At 44.7% G+C, this 13634-nt stretch overlaps 1 protein-coding gene across 2 annotated transcripts in view; it reads left to right on the forward strand.

Moving 5' to 3' along the window:
* The window catches only part of MOCS1 (molybdenum cofactor synthesis 1), a 32300-nt gene extending 19746 nt beyond the window's left edge, over positions 1–12554 (forward strand). Inside the window, exons 7-11 of one of the 2 annotated variants that reach the window (XM_081904001.1) lie at positions 192–307; positions 2598–2708; positions 3579–3699; positions 5080–5127; positions 11249–12554. In XM_081904001.1, the coding sequence (XP_081760127.1) occupies positions 192–307; positions 2598–2708; positions 3579–3699; positions 5080–5127; positions 11249–12129 (1277 nt within the window). In that variant the 3' untranslated portion in view covers positions 12130–12554. Of the gene's footprint in view, positions 1–191; positions 308–2597; positions 2709–3578; positions 3700–5079; positions 5143–11248 lie in introns of both variants that reach the window. The other variant, XM_081904002.1, reaches the window with a different exon arrangement.
* The last annotated feature ends 1080 nt before the right edge of the window (positions 12555–13634 follow it).

A 13634-nucleotide genomic window follows, 5' to 3' on the forward strand; every position in this document is an offset into this window, starting at 1 on the left:
GGTCTACAGCTTCTGTGGCCTTGAGAGCTTTCTTGTTTGGAAAGGAGACAAATGAAATTCTGGGGAATGCTTTATTTTATATCTTTCTGTGTGATCCCAGACAGAAAATAATACGTCACAAAATAAGCCTTCTATTGCACTCTCACTGCCTCACACTTTGCTCAGCGATATTGGTTCTCCTCTCATTCTAGGCAACAAGTGGAACTTCAGGAAAATGGTGAGCTATAAAGAGATGCTGGATACAATCAAGCAGAGATGGCCAGAGCTGGAAAAAGTGCCTTGTGAAGAAGCCTCTAGCACTGCTAAGGTGATTAATGCAGTAGGATCAAAGGGAGCCCAGAAGTTTTGCAAAGTTCAGGGCTTGCTTATAAGCCTGCTATGTCAACACCAATGCAATTAGCTCTTGAAGGGAAAATTGAAATGGCTGTGATGGTCCTGGTAGACGCCTGCCCACATACTTTCAACAGTTGTGACAGTCATGATTAAAGGATTATGATATAGGAGAGAGTCTGCCCGCTAAAATGAAACTGACTGCGGGAGGATAGATAATGACTTAACTCTTTCCTTTGGATATATAAATATGAATATGATGTTTTTCCTGTAAAGTTGTAAAAGTTGTAGGAATAGATGCAGCTTCATACATGTGAGTCTACCATGTTCATATGGTGTACCTATAGCAAGAGCTTATTCTTGCCACGTGTAACTCATATTTTGAAACAGTTTGGGAACGCCATGTGTGAAGCAGTCCTCAAGATTGCTTCATGTGCAACAAACATCTTCCAGGGCAATGACTTCAATGAAGGAAATTACTTGTAATTTGTTTTTAGATCATACTGTGATAATTGCATATGCTCATATTCTGTTTATGTCTTCATATTTTTAATGTATTTGGGGTTTGTTACTAGCTTCCATTTTTCCAAATACTTAAAACCAGGTAGCAATGCTTTCCTCCCTTCCACTTCTAGGATAGCCATTGTGGCTAACTCCTCTCCTGTCACATAAAATGGAAAGCTAGCCACTATATTTCAAGCTGTCTGAAATTTAAAGAGGCCATCTGGAAAAAAAAAACAGAACATTGGTGCACCTATAGCATAGGTTTGCTAGCAAGTAAACAGGAGAGAGTCCACTTTGGTTGGAGGCCTGGCTCTATTGCTTGCTAAACCTCACATTTAAATTATATGATTTGGAATGTTTAATTGGCTTTTAATTTGAAATGTATAATTGGATTTATTATTTGAATTATGATTTGGTATGATTGGATTTGTTGTTAACTGGAATATTATTAATGAAAAATTCATTAAAAATATTTACAAAGAAAAAGAAAAACCAGATAGCAGTGAAGAAAAGTGAAATGCTTTTTAAGAAGTGGAAATCAAGCATGGAGAAAATAGAAATCCTATCAGAATTATTAATAGCAATAGTGCTTCATAGGCTGCAATTCGTAAAGTATGAACCTCAAGGATTTCCAGGAAGGGATTTCACATAGGAATCTTTGTAGGTTTGCTGGGAAAAAAAACATTTTCTTGTTGATGTCTGTTACACATTGAGAGTTTTATGCATGTATTTTGTTGCCTTTACATGTGTATAGATTATGGAATCCATGACCAACTGTGATTTTTCAGAATTTATACACTTGACCAAGCCCAGTTGTTATACATGATCTACAGATGGTTACTTTCCACACCAAACTTTGTCCCTTTGAACAAGTTTTAAAGTAAACATCATCTCGTCACCTTTTGCTGAAATGCTGCCAGCGATCTGTTGTGGAATCTTCCGTTTGCATACATATTGAGGCAAAACTCGTACAACCAGATTTTGCAGGAAAATTTTGGTATGAAGATAAGAAGCGCCATAATTCTGGCAGCTACTCTTAATCAGATGTGGCCATACATAGTAAAAGAGTGATACATCCATGAAGAGTGAACTGTTCATTTTTCAGCATTGGTTTCACACATATGTACTGAACAATTTTTCAGTTCGTAGTTAGATTTCCTTCTGGCACCTTACCTTGGATTTAGCCTGTGCAGTATCTTCATCTCTTCAGTGATGGAGGAAGGGGAATGCGGGGGTTGCAGGCCACCCTGGGTGTCATCACTCGGGCGGGGGGGGTGAGAAAATGACAAAAATGAGAGGTTTTTTAAAAAATGGGCTCACAAAACTTTTTAGTTCAGTCAACAATCATAACGAAACACAGCTGGCACTGGGCACCACACCACAGGGCCTGGCACTTACTGCGGGGCCTGCAGCATGCCCAAGCCACGCGTCTCTCCTGGGAGTGACATGGTAGCTTGGCGCCTGCAGGCTCCACGCTGCCTAAAATGGCAGTGTGGGACTTGCGTCTGCCCTACACTTCTTCCTCATCTGCCCTGCAGCTGAGGGGGAGGCGGAGGAGAGGATCCATGCATTGCACCCCACCCCCAAATGCAAGACTCGCACCCGGCACCCGAGTGGCTAGCTGCGCCGCTGTGTCTCTTACTCCAGTTTTCGTTAACTGGAATAGGACGATGCTGAAGCCAGTCAAGTAAGATATTAACGAAGATGTGCTTCACCTTTTCTCTCTGTTTTCTCTTTCTCAATCCATGCCTGGGTCACAACAGGCATATAAGGTGCCGCATTTTCAGGGACAAGTCAGCTTCATCACCTCAATGTCTGAACACTTCTGTGGATCCTGTAATCGACTGAGGATCACAGCTGATGGAAACTTGAAGGTAGGAGCACGATGTTATTCGCCAGCTTCTTCTGGGCCGTTAGAGTGCTTACATGATTATATAACCTGCATCAAGTGCGCACAAAGTTGTCGTTGCATCCAAAATGGGCCAGAAGTCATTGGATGATTGCTGCCTAGTTAGACTCAAGTGGTAAATCAAATAACAGTCCCTGTTGGATCCTACTGTAGATTTTTGTTTTGCTGTTGGAAAGAACAACTGTGTCTTTTTCCTTGGCTCTCAGTGTTGCAGAAACTGCCTTGTTTTCATAATGCAGCATATTTGAGCTGTTAAACTAATTGGTGAGAAGTCTCTGAAGATAAACACATTGTGTAGCTTTTTTATGTTAAATCCTCTTAAATTGGCAGCAGGAATGCTACTCTCGGTAATGTGACTGTGAGGGTGTGGGTTTTCTTCTTTGCCAGTATCCACTTTCATTGCAGAACTCTGCCTGATCTGTCAAATCAGACATATGTTGCACAGGCTGAATTGGGGGCCAGGGTGGGGGTGGGGCTAGGAGGAAGAACGCTTCCTGCCACGTTATGTTTCCATGTTGTGTTTTTAAAATTAGCTTTCAATTAAATATTGGCACTTCCCACCCAGCAGTGACAGCCTTGCTTCTTGATCTCCGCCCTCCAAATTTTTCTGCAGTTGAGAAAGTGATGGCTATTGCCTTCAAATGGCCCTTTGACTACCAATCCCCACATGGGTTTTAGTGGTGGAATGGACAGCTGATTCACTTTTGGGCAGAGTATAATTAAAGACGGATCTGGAGATAAAAAGCTTTTGAGGGTGTTTTCATGCCATCAGAGTTGAAGCATCCAGGCAAGCAGGGTTATATGATTCTCTCTCCTCTCATCCTTTTTTTTACAGGTGTGCCTTTTTGGAAATGCAGAAGTGTCCTTGCGAGATCACTTACGATCTAATGCCTCAGAAGAAGAATTGGTTCAAATCATTGGGGCAGCTGTTGGCAGGAAAAAGAAACAACATGCAGGTATTTTGTTTTACGATTCCAAGTTGTATAGGCTGCATTGTGCACTTCATTTAAGAGTAATTGCATTGCCATAGTGCCTAATAAAATATATGACCATAGGACTTTTATCTCTCTCTCCATCTATTTCTGTCTGTCCTGCAGTCCTACTATTTATTTATTTATTTTTTTAGCACGAGAGGATCCTGTTTTATGCTGAAAGTGTTAAGTGCAACTTAAGCGGCTGCTGGTCACACATTTTTCACCTAATTTTTAGTCCCACATAGCAACACAAATACAGCTGGTTACATTGTGACAGTGTGAAAGTTTCAGTTGTTGCAAATTTGTATTCATAAATTTTCCTGTGTTTTAGTAGTTGCTCGATTTGGACGTGGGTGGCGCTGTGGGTAAAACCTCAGCGCCTAGGACCTGCCGATCGCATGGTCGGTGGTTCGAATCCCCGCGGCGGGATGCGCTCCAGTCATTCGGTCCCAGCGCCTGCCAACCTAGCAGTTCGAAAGCACCCCTGGGTGCAAGTAGATAAATAGGGACCGCTTACCAGCGGGAAGGTAAAAGCATTCCGTGTGCTGCGCTGGCTCGCCAGATGCAGCTTGTCACGCTAGCCACGTGACCCGGAAGTGTCTGCGGACAGCACTGGCTCCCGGCCTCTAGAGTGAGATGAGCGTACAACCCTAGAGTCTGTCAAGACTGGCCCATACGGGCAGGGGTACCTTTACCTTTACCTTTACCGATTTGCCTAGTAGGTGGCAAATAAAAGCTACTGTTGACCCAGGGATCTGGAAGTCTGGAGTGGTAGACAGGCAGAGTCAAAAGAAACAATATGTGGCCTCTATTTAACCAGGAATAGGTTCCTTTCTTAGCAAAGGTTTTTACACCTTTGTGCCTTTTATAATTAGCCTTATTGTCAATGAGATGACACCAGAGCCTTTGGAATCATCCAGAATTCTGCCACCAGAAGACCCAAACCTTATTATAGTTGTTTCTGAGGTCAAAGGTGAACCTCTGTAGGGAAACATTGATAACTTTGAGGCACATGTCTGGCTTTGCTAGAGCCCTGCCATTTCAGGTCCTGTTGTGCCATTCTACCTTCTGACTCAATCCTTCTCCACTTGTTTGCTACAGGAACCTGGAGGTTCAAACTGTTTCCTTTTTTGCTTGAGGAGGGTGTTAAAGAAGCCCATTTGTTGGGATAAATTCTTCATCTCTGTGCTTCTGAATACTTATTCCTTATCTGGACCGACTAACTAGACGTCTTGAATGCTAACATCTATGCTATTCCTTCCACTTTTAAAGTATTGTTTCCATTTAGAATACAAAGCCTATATGACTTTAAATCCTCAGCATCCTCTAATTCTTGTCTGTCTATCCTTTATTTATTCCCAGGCATGTTCAACATTTCCCAGATGAAGAACAGACCAATGATCCTCATTGGTGGGTGACCAATCAGTACGTAATAAAACACATCACAATGCTGTATTTACATTTGCCCCTTCGGGAAAGAGTCAGTCTTTTCCTAGGCTAAGTGTGTTTGAATTTTTAAAGAGGTGTACAAACAGCTTTTAAAAAGAGCTCACAAGGAGAAATTGCATGTTACTTGGCAAAAACTCTTGTGATCTCTTTGGCCATTCACTTCCACCTTTTGCTGAGTGTACAACTTGTTTATTCATTCTCATGGGGGTTTATGAGCTGCCAGGCTTTTTCTCTCCATAGCCTGTAGGTAAGCAGTTTATAGTGAAGGGGTATCTCATTCTCTCTGTGTTCTTCTCAGCTGCTTTACAATTGGGCTCATTGCCAGAATTACATAGTTGGGATTCGGATAACCTGGGAACAGGAACAATTAGCTACTAGCACTTCCACAGCATGGGAGAACCATGTGGTGAGCCAGTACTCATCCCACTGGCGCTCTATTGAGATAGGTTTAGGGATTTGCCTGTAATTCAACAAGACGTTTTGGGGAGAGCGAAGGAAGTTTGATGCAAAGATGGGACCCCTCTAGCTGGCTTTGGAATGGCAGGCAGACTGCCTACAGTCTGTTTAGGCTGCTAAGAGCTGGATTGAGTCTGACAAGCGTGCATTCAGCATCTCGGGAAAACTAACCACTGGCATTCTCTGCACAAACAGTCTGGTTTCTGTGACCAGAGTTGAGCCAGCTTTGTCATGACACGCAGGCTAGCCGAGGCATATGGAGAATGACTAGAAGGGCCTCCTAATTTGGACTTCAGGCTGATCGCATGGTTCCCCCAAAGTCAGCTAGCATGTAAACAGGCAGAAGGAAGCGGTTGGAGAACACACTAAGGAGGTGTTGAGGGAATGTAGCCTCCACTGCCACTGAGTGCTGTGCAAAGAATTAGTTGTGCTGCTCTGCTGCCTTAGCATATTTCCACGCTTCCCTTCACTGCTTTAACTGGGTTTTTTTTTAAAGTGATCTCATTGTTTCCCTTTGACATCTTGCTTCACATAGGCTCATTGGCAGGAGAGTGTCGGCGGGGAGCGCGGGGGGGGGGGGAATTGCAAAAAGTGAAGTATAAGATCTATATAGCCTAGACATTAATGAGAACTGGGAGTTGGCAGCACTGGATTCTAGAGCATAGACACTGTCTTTTTAAGCCCCTCATTTCCCTAATCTGTATGTTGTGCTCCTTCCTCTTCCTGCATGTATATGCAGTTGTAACCAGGCTGACCTGGAAGCACACTCCCCAGTGCATGATAGAATGTATATTCACTGTGCCTTATCCCTTGCAAAGTACTAGGGCAATTCTTTCCCCCCTTCCACTGCTAGGATGGCCATTGTGGCTAGCTCCTCTCCCGTCACAAAAAATGGAAAGCTAGCTGCTATATTTCAAGCTGTCTGAAATTTAAAGAGGCCATCTGTAAAAAAAGCAGAACATTGGTGCACATATAGCATAGGTTTGCTGGCAAGTGAACAGGAGAGAGTTCAGTTTAGTTGGAGGCCCGGCTCTGTTGCTTGCTTAACCTCACATTTAATCCCAGACCTATGGAGAAGGGCAGGCTTTCCCCTTTCAAATTTCATCTGGTGTTTGGTTGCAGGTGGCACCTAAGTAATATTTCCCCATTTCCCCCCTGCTTGTTAATGAGCATCCTGGACTGCAGAGGTGTGGACCCCAGATCTCTTTGTCTGGCCCTTGAGACACTCCTCAAGCCATTCCCCACTCATGGTCCCTGCCCTGCAATCTCCTTTAATGTGAGGATGCCTCTTATTTATCTGGATGGAGGTGTGTGTGTGTGTGTGTGTGTGTGTGTGAGAGAGAGAGAGAGAGAGAGAGAGAGAGAGAGAGAGAGAGAGAGAGAGACCGAGACCGACCGACCTCTGGCTCTTCATGGCCAGAATGTAGCCTACTGTAGAAAAGCAAGCATTACATCCATAGCTCCACCCACCTTTTGCCTCTGCACCTCCCCCGCCCCCTGGCATGCCCTCCCCAGCGGGATGAAGGGATGCAGCCCTTGGCTGAAAACCACTTCCCCCCTCCCATTGCACTGCCTACTCACGTCACCTATAGGAAATTCCCACAGATCATTTGAGCAAGTGGCCGGCATCTTCCATCACTTTTTCAGCATTCTTGGTCCCTGGCAAACATGATGGAATTTTAACCCTCAACCTCTTTGGCTGGCAACATTCCAAAATGTATTTGGAACCACTTCTTCTGAATTACTTTGTCTGTGTTGGGAGAGGAGGAAGTGATATTCAGAATCTTGTGGAGAATTTGCAGTCCAAGGGAACCAGCTATGAATACATCCATCGTTATTTATTTGTGGGGCAACTGGCTGTAAATCCACGGTGAGGAAAATGGTGCTTGCTAAGTACACTTCTCCAATCTTTTTGAAGCTGTGGGTTAAACCACAGAGCCTAGGACTTGCTGATCAGAAGGTCGGTGGTTCGAATCCCCGCAATGGGGTGAGCTCCCGTTGCTCGGTCCCTGCTCCTGCCAACCTAGCAGTTCGAAAGCATATCAAAGTGCAAGTAGATAAATAGGTACCGCTCCAGCGGGAAGGTAAACGGCGTTTCCGTGCGCTGCTCTGGTTCACCAGAAGCAGCTTAGTCATGTTGGCCACATGACCCGGAAGCTGTACACCGGCTCCCTCAGCCAATAAAGCGAGATGAGCGCCGCAACCCCAGAGTCGGTCATGACTGGACCTAATGGTCAGGGGTCCCTTTACCTTTTTATACTCCTGGTCAAGCCCTGTGCTGTTGGACCAAACATGTTAAACAGTGGTGCATTCCTTGCGATACGAGCTTTCCTGGTGGAAAGAGTGCTCTTTTGATATTGAGAGAGTGTTTTTGCACCCCAAAATTAGAGCCTCTGAGTGCTCCAGCATTTCTAAAAGAAGGGACACATTCTCTTATATGAAAAGACCTTGAATCCTTTGTTAGGATTCATCTTAAAGACATAGCTGGTCTGTGAGCTGAACTGCACCAAGCCTTCCCTCATCTCTCTGCTGCTGGAAATGAAACAGGACTGCTGGGGGAACAGAAGCTTCCCAGGGAAGCAGGAAAAAAGCGTGTGCTGAGACTTCTTAAAGGTACACATCATTAAAAAGAGCTTTGGCTACTGCTTTACATCCCCCCCCCTTCTCCCTCCCTTGCTCATAAAGAGAATTGCTGCCATTATGTTTAACAGGCTCCTTTTGACTTGGTCCTTGGCACTGGACACTGGAATTGCCACAGCCAAGGGATTAATGAGAAGGGCAGAGAGGGCTGGTTCCCAGTGGACTTGGAACTGAACCTGGCAAAGCTCCCAGCCAGAGCAAAGGTAACGCGTGTCAGCGAGGGAATCTGAGCTTGCCGCAGCAAAGCTCCAAACATGACGTGACTGTTGTTAACACAGCGAGAGCTGGCAACAGCAAGTGACTGCTTTTTATTGTAGTCGCTTGAAGTTTGGGCTACTGCTCCAAAAGGAGTAAGTCTACGTTGCAGCTTCCTTTCCCATTCTCGGGACTTGGAAGAAGGAGCAGGCAACGGCTTTGCATCAGGAGTAGCGTACTGTAAAAAAGCCTATGACGGCACCACAATTCATCGTACTTACTCTTTTGTTGTTGTTGTTTAGACGTTTAGTCATGTCTGACTCTTCGTGACCCCATGGACCATAGCACGCCAGGCACTTCTGTCTTCCACTGCCTCCCGCAGTTTGGTCAAACTCAGGCTGGTAGCTTCGAGAACACTATCCAACCATCTCATCCTCTGTCATCCCCTTTCCTTGTGCCCTCCATCTTTCCCAACATCAGGGTCTTTTCCAGGGAGTCTTCTCTTCTCGTGAGGTGGCCAAAGTATTGGAGCCTCAGCTTGATGATCTGTCCTTCCAGTGAGCACTCAGGGCTGATTTCCTTAAGAATGGATAGGTTTGATCTTCTTGCAGTCCATGGGACTCTCAAGTGTCTCTCCAGCACCATAATTCAAAAGCATCAATTCTTTGGTGATCAGCCTTCTTTTATGGTCCAGCTTTCACTTCCATACATCACTACTGGGAAAATCCATACATCACTTACTCTTAGCTCAGTTTAATGAGACACTGCTTCAAGCTTGACAGCATGGCATCTCACTTTCTGAATCCCCAAGGGTGTGTTTGGGGGAAGGGCTGTAGCTCTGGGATAGATATCAGCTTTGCTTGCAGAAGATCTCTGGTTCCCTAGCATCTCCAGGTACAGCTGCTAATGTCCTCTGCCCGAAAACCTGGATAGCTGCTGCAACTCAGTGTAGAAAGTATTGAACTTGATGGACCGATTGAGTGGACATGAGGCAGCTTCCTATGTTCCTAAATATATGCATGACCACAAAGCCAGCAGCCTCATGAGTGATCTTGTAGGTGAATATATTTATGTGAGCTACAGTATAAAGGGCTACACAGATAGCTTTCCCACCCCAGGCCACCAGCCTTCTAGCCATCAAGCAAGCTGATTCTCAAACAATTTTAGAAGGGATATTTGAAGTTATTGGGTGAAGCCCCCTTGCTCAGGGCAGGAATCTTGCAGCTACAGAATCTCTGCCAGACACAGAGCCTCTGCTGGAGTATGTCCAGCGGGGAGCCCATCACCTCTCTAGGTTCTTGCCATTGGGAAGCATCCCCTAATGTTTAGAAGGAGATCCCTTCCCTGCAATTTTCATCTGCTAGTTCAAATTTCCCTCTGGATGTGTGAAATAGAGAACAAGTCTGCTCCGTCTTTTAAGTGGCAAGTCCTCTGGACATTTGAGTGCATGCTATCATGTTTCCTGTTAGCCTTCTCTCCTCCAGACTAAACATGCCCAGCTATTTCAATCATTCCTCATGAGCCTTGGTTTCTAGACCATAGCTGTCAACTTTTCCCTTTTCTTGCAAGGAATCCTATTCAGAATAAGGGAATTTCCCTTTTAAAAAAGGGAAACGTTGGCATCTATGTTCTAGACCTCTTGCCATCTGGTTGCCCTCCTGTTTGTTTCTCGAGGGCTGCAATTGCTATTCAGACAAAGTCAAAAGCATCTTTGGGTACATTCAAATGGCTGGGTACAAGGAAAGGTGCTCTGTGCCTTTCAGTTGCAGTGTGCTGAAGCTTAGTAGTGGAGTCTTAGTTTTGTGCATGAGTTCATGCACAAATTAGAAGCTGGCCTCTTATTCACAGTCCAGTGCATCCTTTAGATTCCTCATGGATCCTCATACTTATTCTTTTTTAAATATGTTGATAGCCCTTTTGACCATGAAGAAAATTGTTTTAAAATGGCACCATTATCTGCTTGAGAGTTGATATATGTGGAGCTTTTTAGAGACAGAAACGGGAGCATGTTATTCTGCATTCTCCATCCTTCTCCACAGACCCATTTAGTTCCTGTTCATTCCTGCACTGCAGATTCTCACTAGTATTCTATGAGTCAGCATTTCTTTCCACACGTCTTGTGTTCAGTTAGATGATTCTAGAATATGGAATAAACTAGTAGCTTTTCAGAAGCAGCAAACACCAGCCTGTCCAGCTGCCTGCACTTCAGCAAAAACCCAAGGAGGTCACTTCTACCATGGAGCTTTTTCAGATTAGGAAGTGCTGGCAGCCAGGGAGACTGCAGGGTGCTGGAGTAGTGGAAAGAAAAACACAGCTCCTTCAGCCACCTCACAACAATAAAGTCTGCTCAACCCTGCACTCACAACTCTAAAGCAGCCATCAAACGAGGCATTAAAATGGAAGCCCATTTTGGGCGAAGAAAACTTCTGAGAAATCCAACAGGTTTCTGCACAATGATACCATGTTGGAGCAGAGCAATCATGGAGTACGATTCTGCTCTGTGATAGAATTTGGCTTTCTGGATTGGTGGATTTCTTCGATTTGAGCCTCAGCTTGGCCTGCAAGCCGGCACACACCTACTCAGTTCCATACACCTGAAAGCAGCTGCTTTTTAATAACTGATAACTGGCCTGGCAAATTAAGTAAATTGCATTATCTAGAAGGATATGAATTTATTTTTTTCTTCTCTCTCGCTCTTTGGTTTGTGGGGGGTTATAGAACTCTGTGTAAAATTCCTAGTAGCTTCTCTCATCCAACAAAGTTAACAACCCTGTGTTTTTTATTTCCCTAGAGGCAGCATCATGGTCGTTCCCACTGCTCCAAGATGCCCTGCAGGACCGAGCTTGTTTAAATGACGGGAGCCACAGAACTGGCCACTGGCTGACTCCAAGAGCAAGTTTATCCAAACAGATGGGGAAGACATTCCAGAAAAATGTCTTTATAGGACACCATGCTTTGCCAGGAACTTGTTCAACAGGACAGCTTGCAGCAGGAATTCTGCAAGCTCAGCTCCACAGCCATTGCATTTGCCAAAAGAACTTGAGCTCAACTTTGGCAGCAAAGTGCCTTAGGACAGGAACTTCTATCCCTCAGCAGGCTTTTCACATGATTAGAGGCATTCACACTGGGGTGACGAGGAGCGAAGCAGAGGAGAAGAACCAGGGACCTCTTCCCAGCGGCCAATTTCTTAGTGCCTCAGATCGTCTAACCCACATTGACCAGGAGGGCCGTGCCTCCATGGTGGATGTGGGCAGGAAGCTGGATTCTGAACGGACTGCAGTGGCCAGTGCTGTGGTCCATCTGGGCGAGAAGGCATTTGCCTTGGTGCAACAGAACCAAATGAAAAAGGGGGATGTGCTAGCAGTTGCCCAGATAGCCGGGATTCAGGGAGCCAAGCTGACCAGCCAGTTGATTCCACTGTGCCACAACGTCCCACTGAGTCTGGTAGACGTCTCCCTGAGTCTAGATGAGAGGAGGCATTCAGTGGTGATTCAGGCTCTGTGCCGCACCTATGGGAAAACTGGTGTGGAAATGGAAGCCTTGACCGCTGCCAGCCTAGCTGCCTTGACCGTCTATGATATGTGCAAAGCAGTTACTCACGACATGGTCATTGAGGAGGTGAAACTGCTCAGCAAGAAAGGAGGGCAAAGAGGAGACTTCCAGAGAGGCTAACATAGGTCTAAAGTTTCCGAAGCAAGGCATCACTTGCCAGTCATCAAAGGCAGCACCATCACATACTAGGAAGTGGAGATCTAGCTGCTGGGAATTACAAAGCACAACTTGAGTTATCAATCATCTTGGCAGCTGTTTTAAATGACTTGACTTTCCTGTATGAAACAGACATCATCCATCTCATTTGCCTGCCTATGTAGTAAATGGGCTCCTTGGCAGTAGTGTTGAAGTTCTCATCTTCCTAGGGTTTCTTTGGCTTCCTGAAGTGTAGCTGTACTGAGTGCACTGTTCTCAGTGTACAAGGCTACAGTCCCCACTATTCATGGCTGTCCATCTTTTAGCACCTGCACTAAAAACGTGTGCATAATAAGATTTCCACTGATATAGAGTAATATGATCCAGAACTAGGAATTCAGGCAGAGACACCCCCCAAAAAAGTGATTAGAATTTTCAAGCAAGTGAACAATGATTTTTAATACTTGGGCCTAACACTGGAAAATATATACTATTTTTTACCACTTCGGCCAAATAACACTTCGGTACGGTGAGAATAGGCTACATTTCATCCTTGAAAATGGAAAACAGGTGTTTGTCAACTGAGAAAACTGATGCTAAATACTCAAATTAGTCCCAGTAATGCTGTGAGACACTTGCTTCCAGTAGTGTTGAATGTTAATGGGGCATTTTAATTCTCACAACAGAATTGTGCTGAACACGGCTACCATTTATCTTCCAGTCATTAAATGTTCTGGAAATAGGTCTCCCTTAATCAAAATTATCATTTTTTAAAGCTATAGGCTTGTTTCTTTTTTGCAAGATACTGGAAGGAATACAGTTGTCAGTGTTTGTAAAAAGCAAAAAAAGGAAAGGGTTCTGACCTCCCTTTGTTGCCTCAGCCTGGTCCTCAGACCCTTGTCAGCATAAAAGAGTCCACTAGAAAAGTATCCTTGCAGAGTTTTATTCTTAAAAGTCTTTGTGCAAAAGCGACTGACACACAACAACACCACTACCGGCTTTCACCAACCCCAACACAGCACAGCCAACCCAACCATCATTTCTCACTCTCTATATACAACCCAGTGCAGGCCGCTGATTCATGCTGACCCAGCTTGTTTAAGCATTAAAGAAACAGCGGCCATTTTTGCCGTGACAACAGTTTCGGGATACACACTCCTTTGTGCCAAATCCAGTCACTGGGCTACATTTCTGTCACCACTCCAAAACATTTCCATCCTGTTTCTATAGAACCTGCTGGATCACCAAATCCCCCAGGCTCTTCAAGGTAGCGTTCAAGATGATGGAATCCTCTGTGAGTAGCACACTAAAATGGCAACCAATATAGGGAAACAGTGTCTTCCAATTCCCCCACATACAGTTACTGATGGTGTTAGGATGGAAGGATTTTAAGGCAAACCCAAGTGTCTGGAATTGGGAAAGCTCATTCTGAGTATTGTTGGCCATAAAATTTTATCAGCAGGACTTAATGTTTAAATGCATCCTTCTTA

The sequence above is a fragment of the Podarcis melisellensis genome, assembly GCF_964234715.1.
Source record: "Podarcis melisellensis genome assembly, chromosome: 3".
Taxonomy (NCBI): Eukaryota; Metazoa; Chordata; class Lepidosauria; order Squamata; family Lacertidae; genus Podarcis; species Podarcis melisellensis.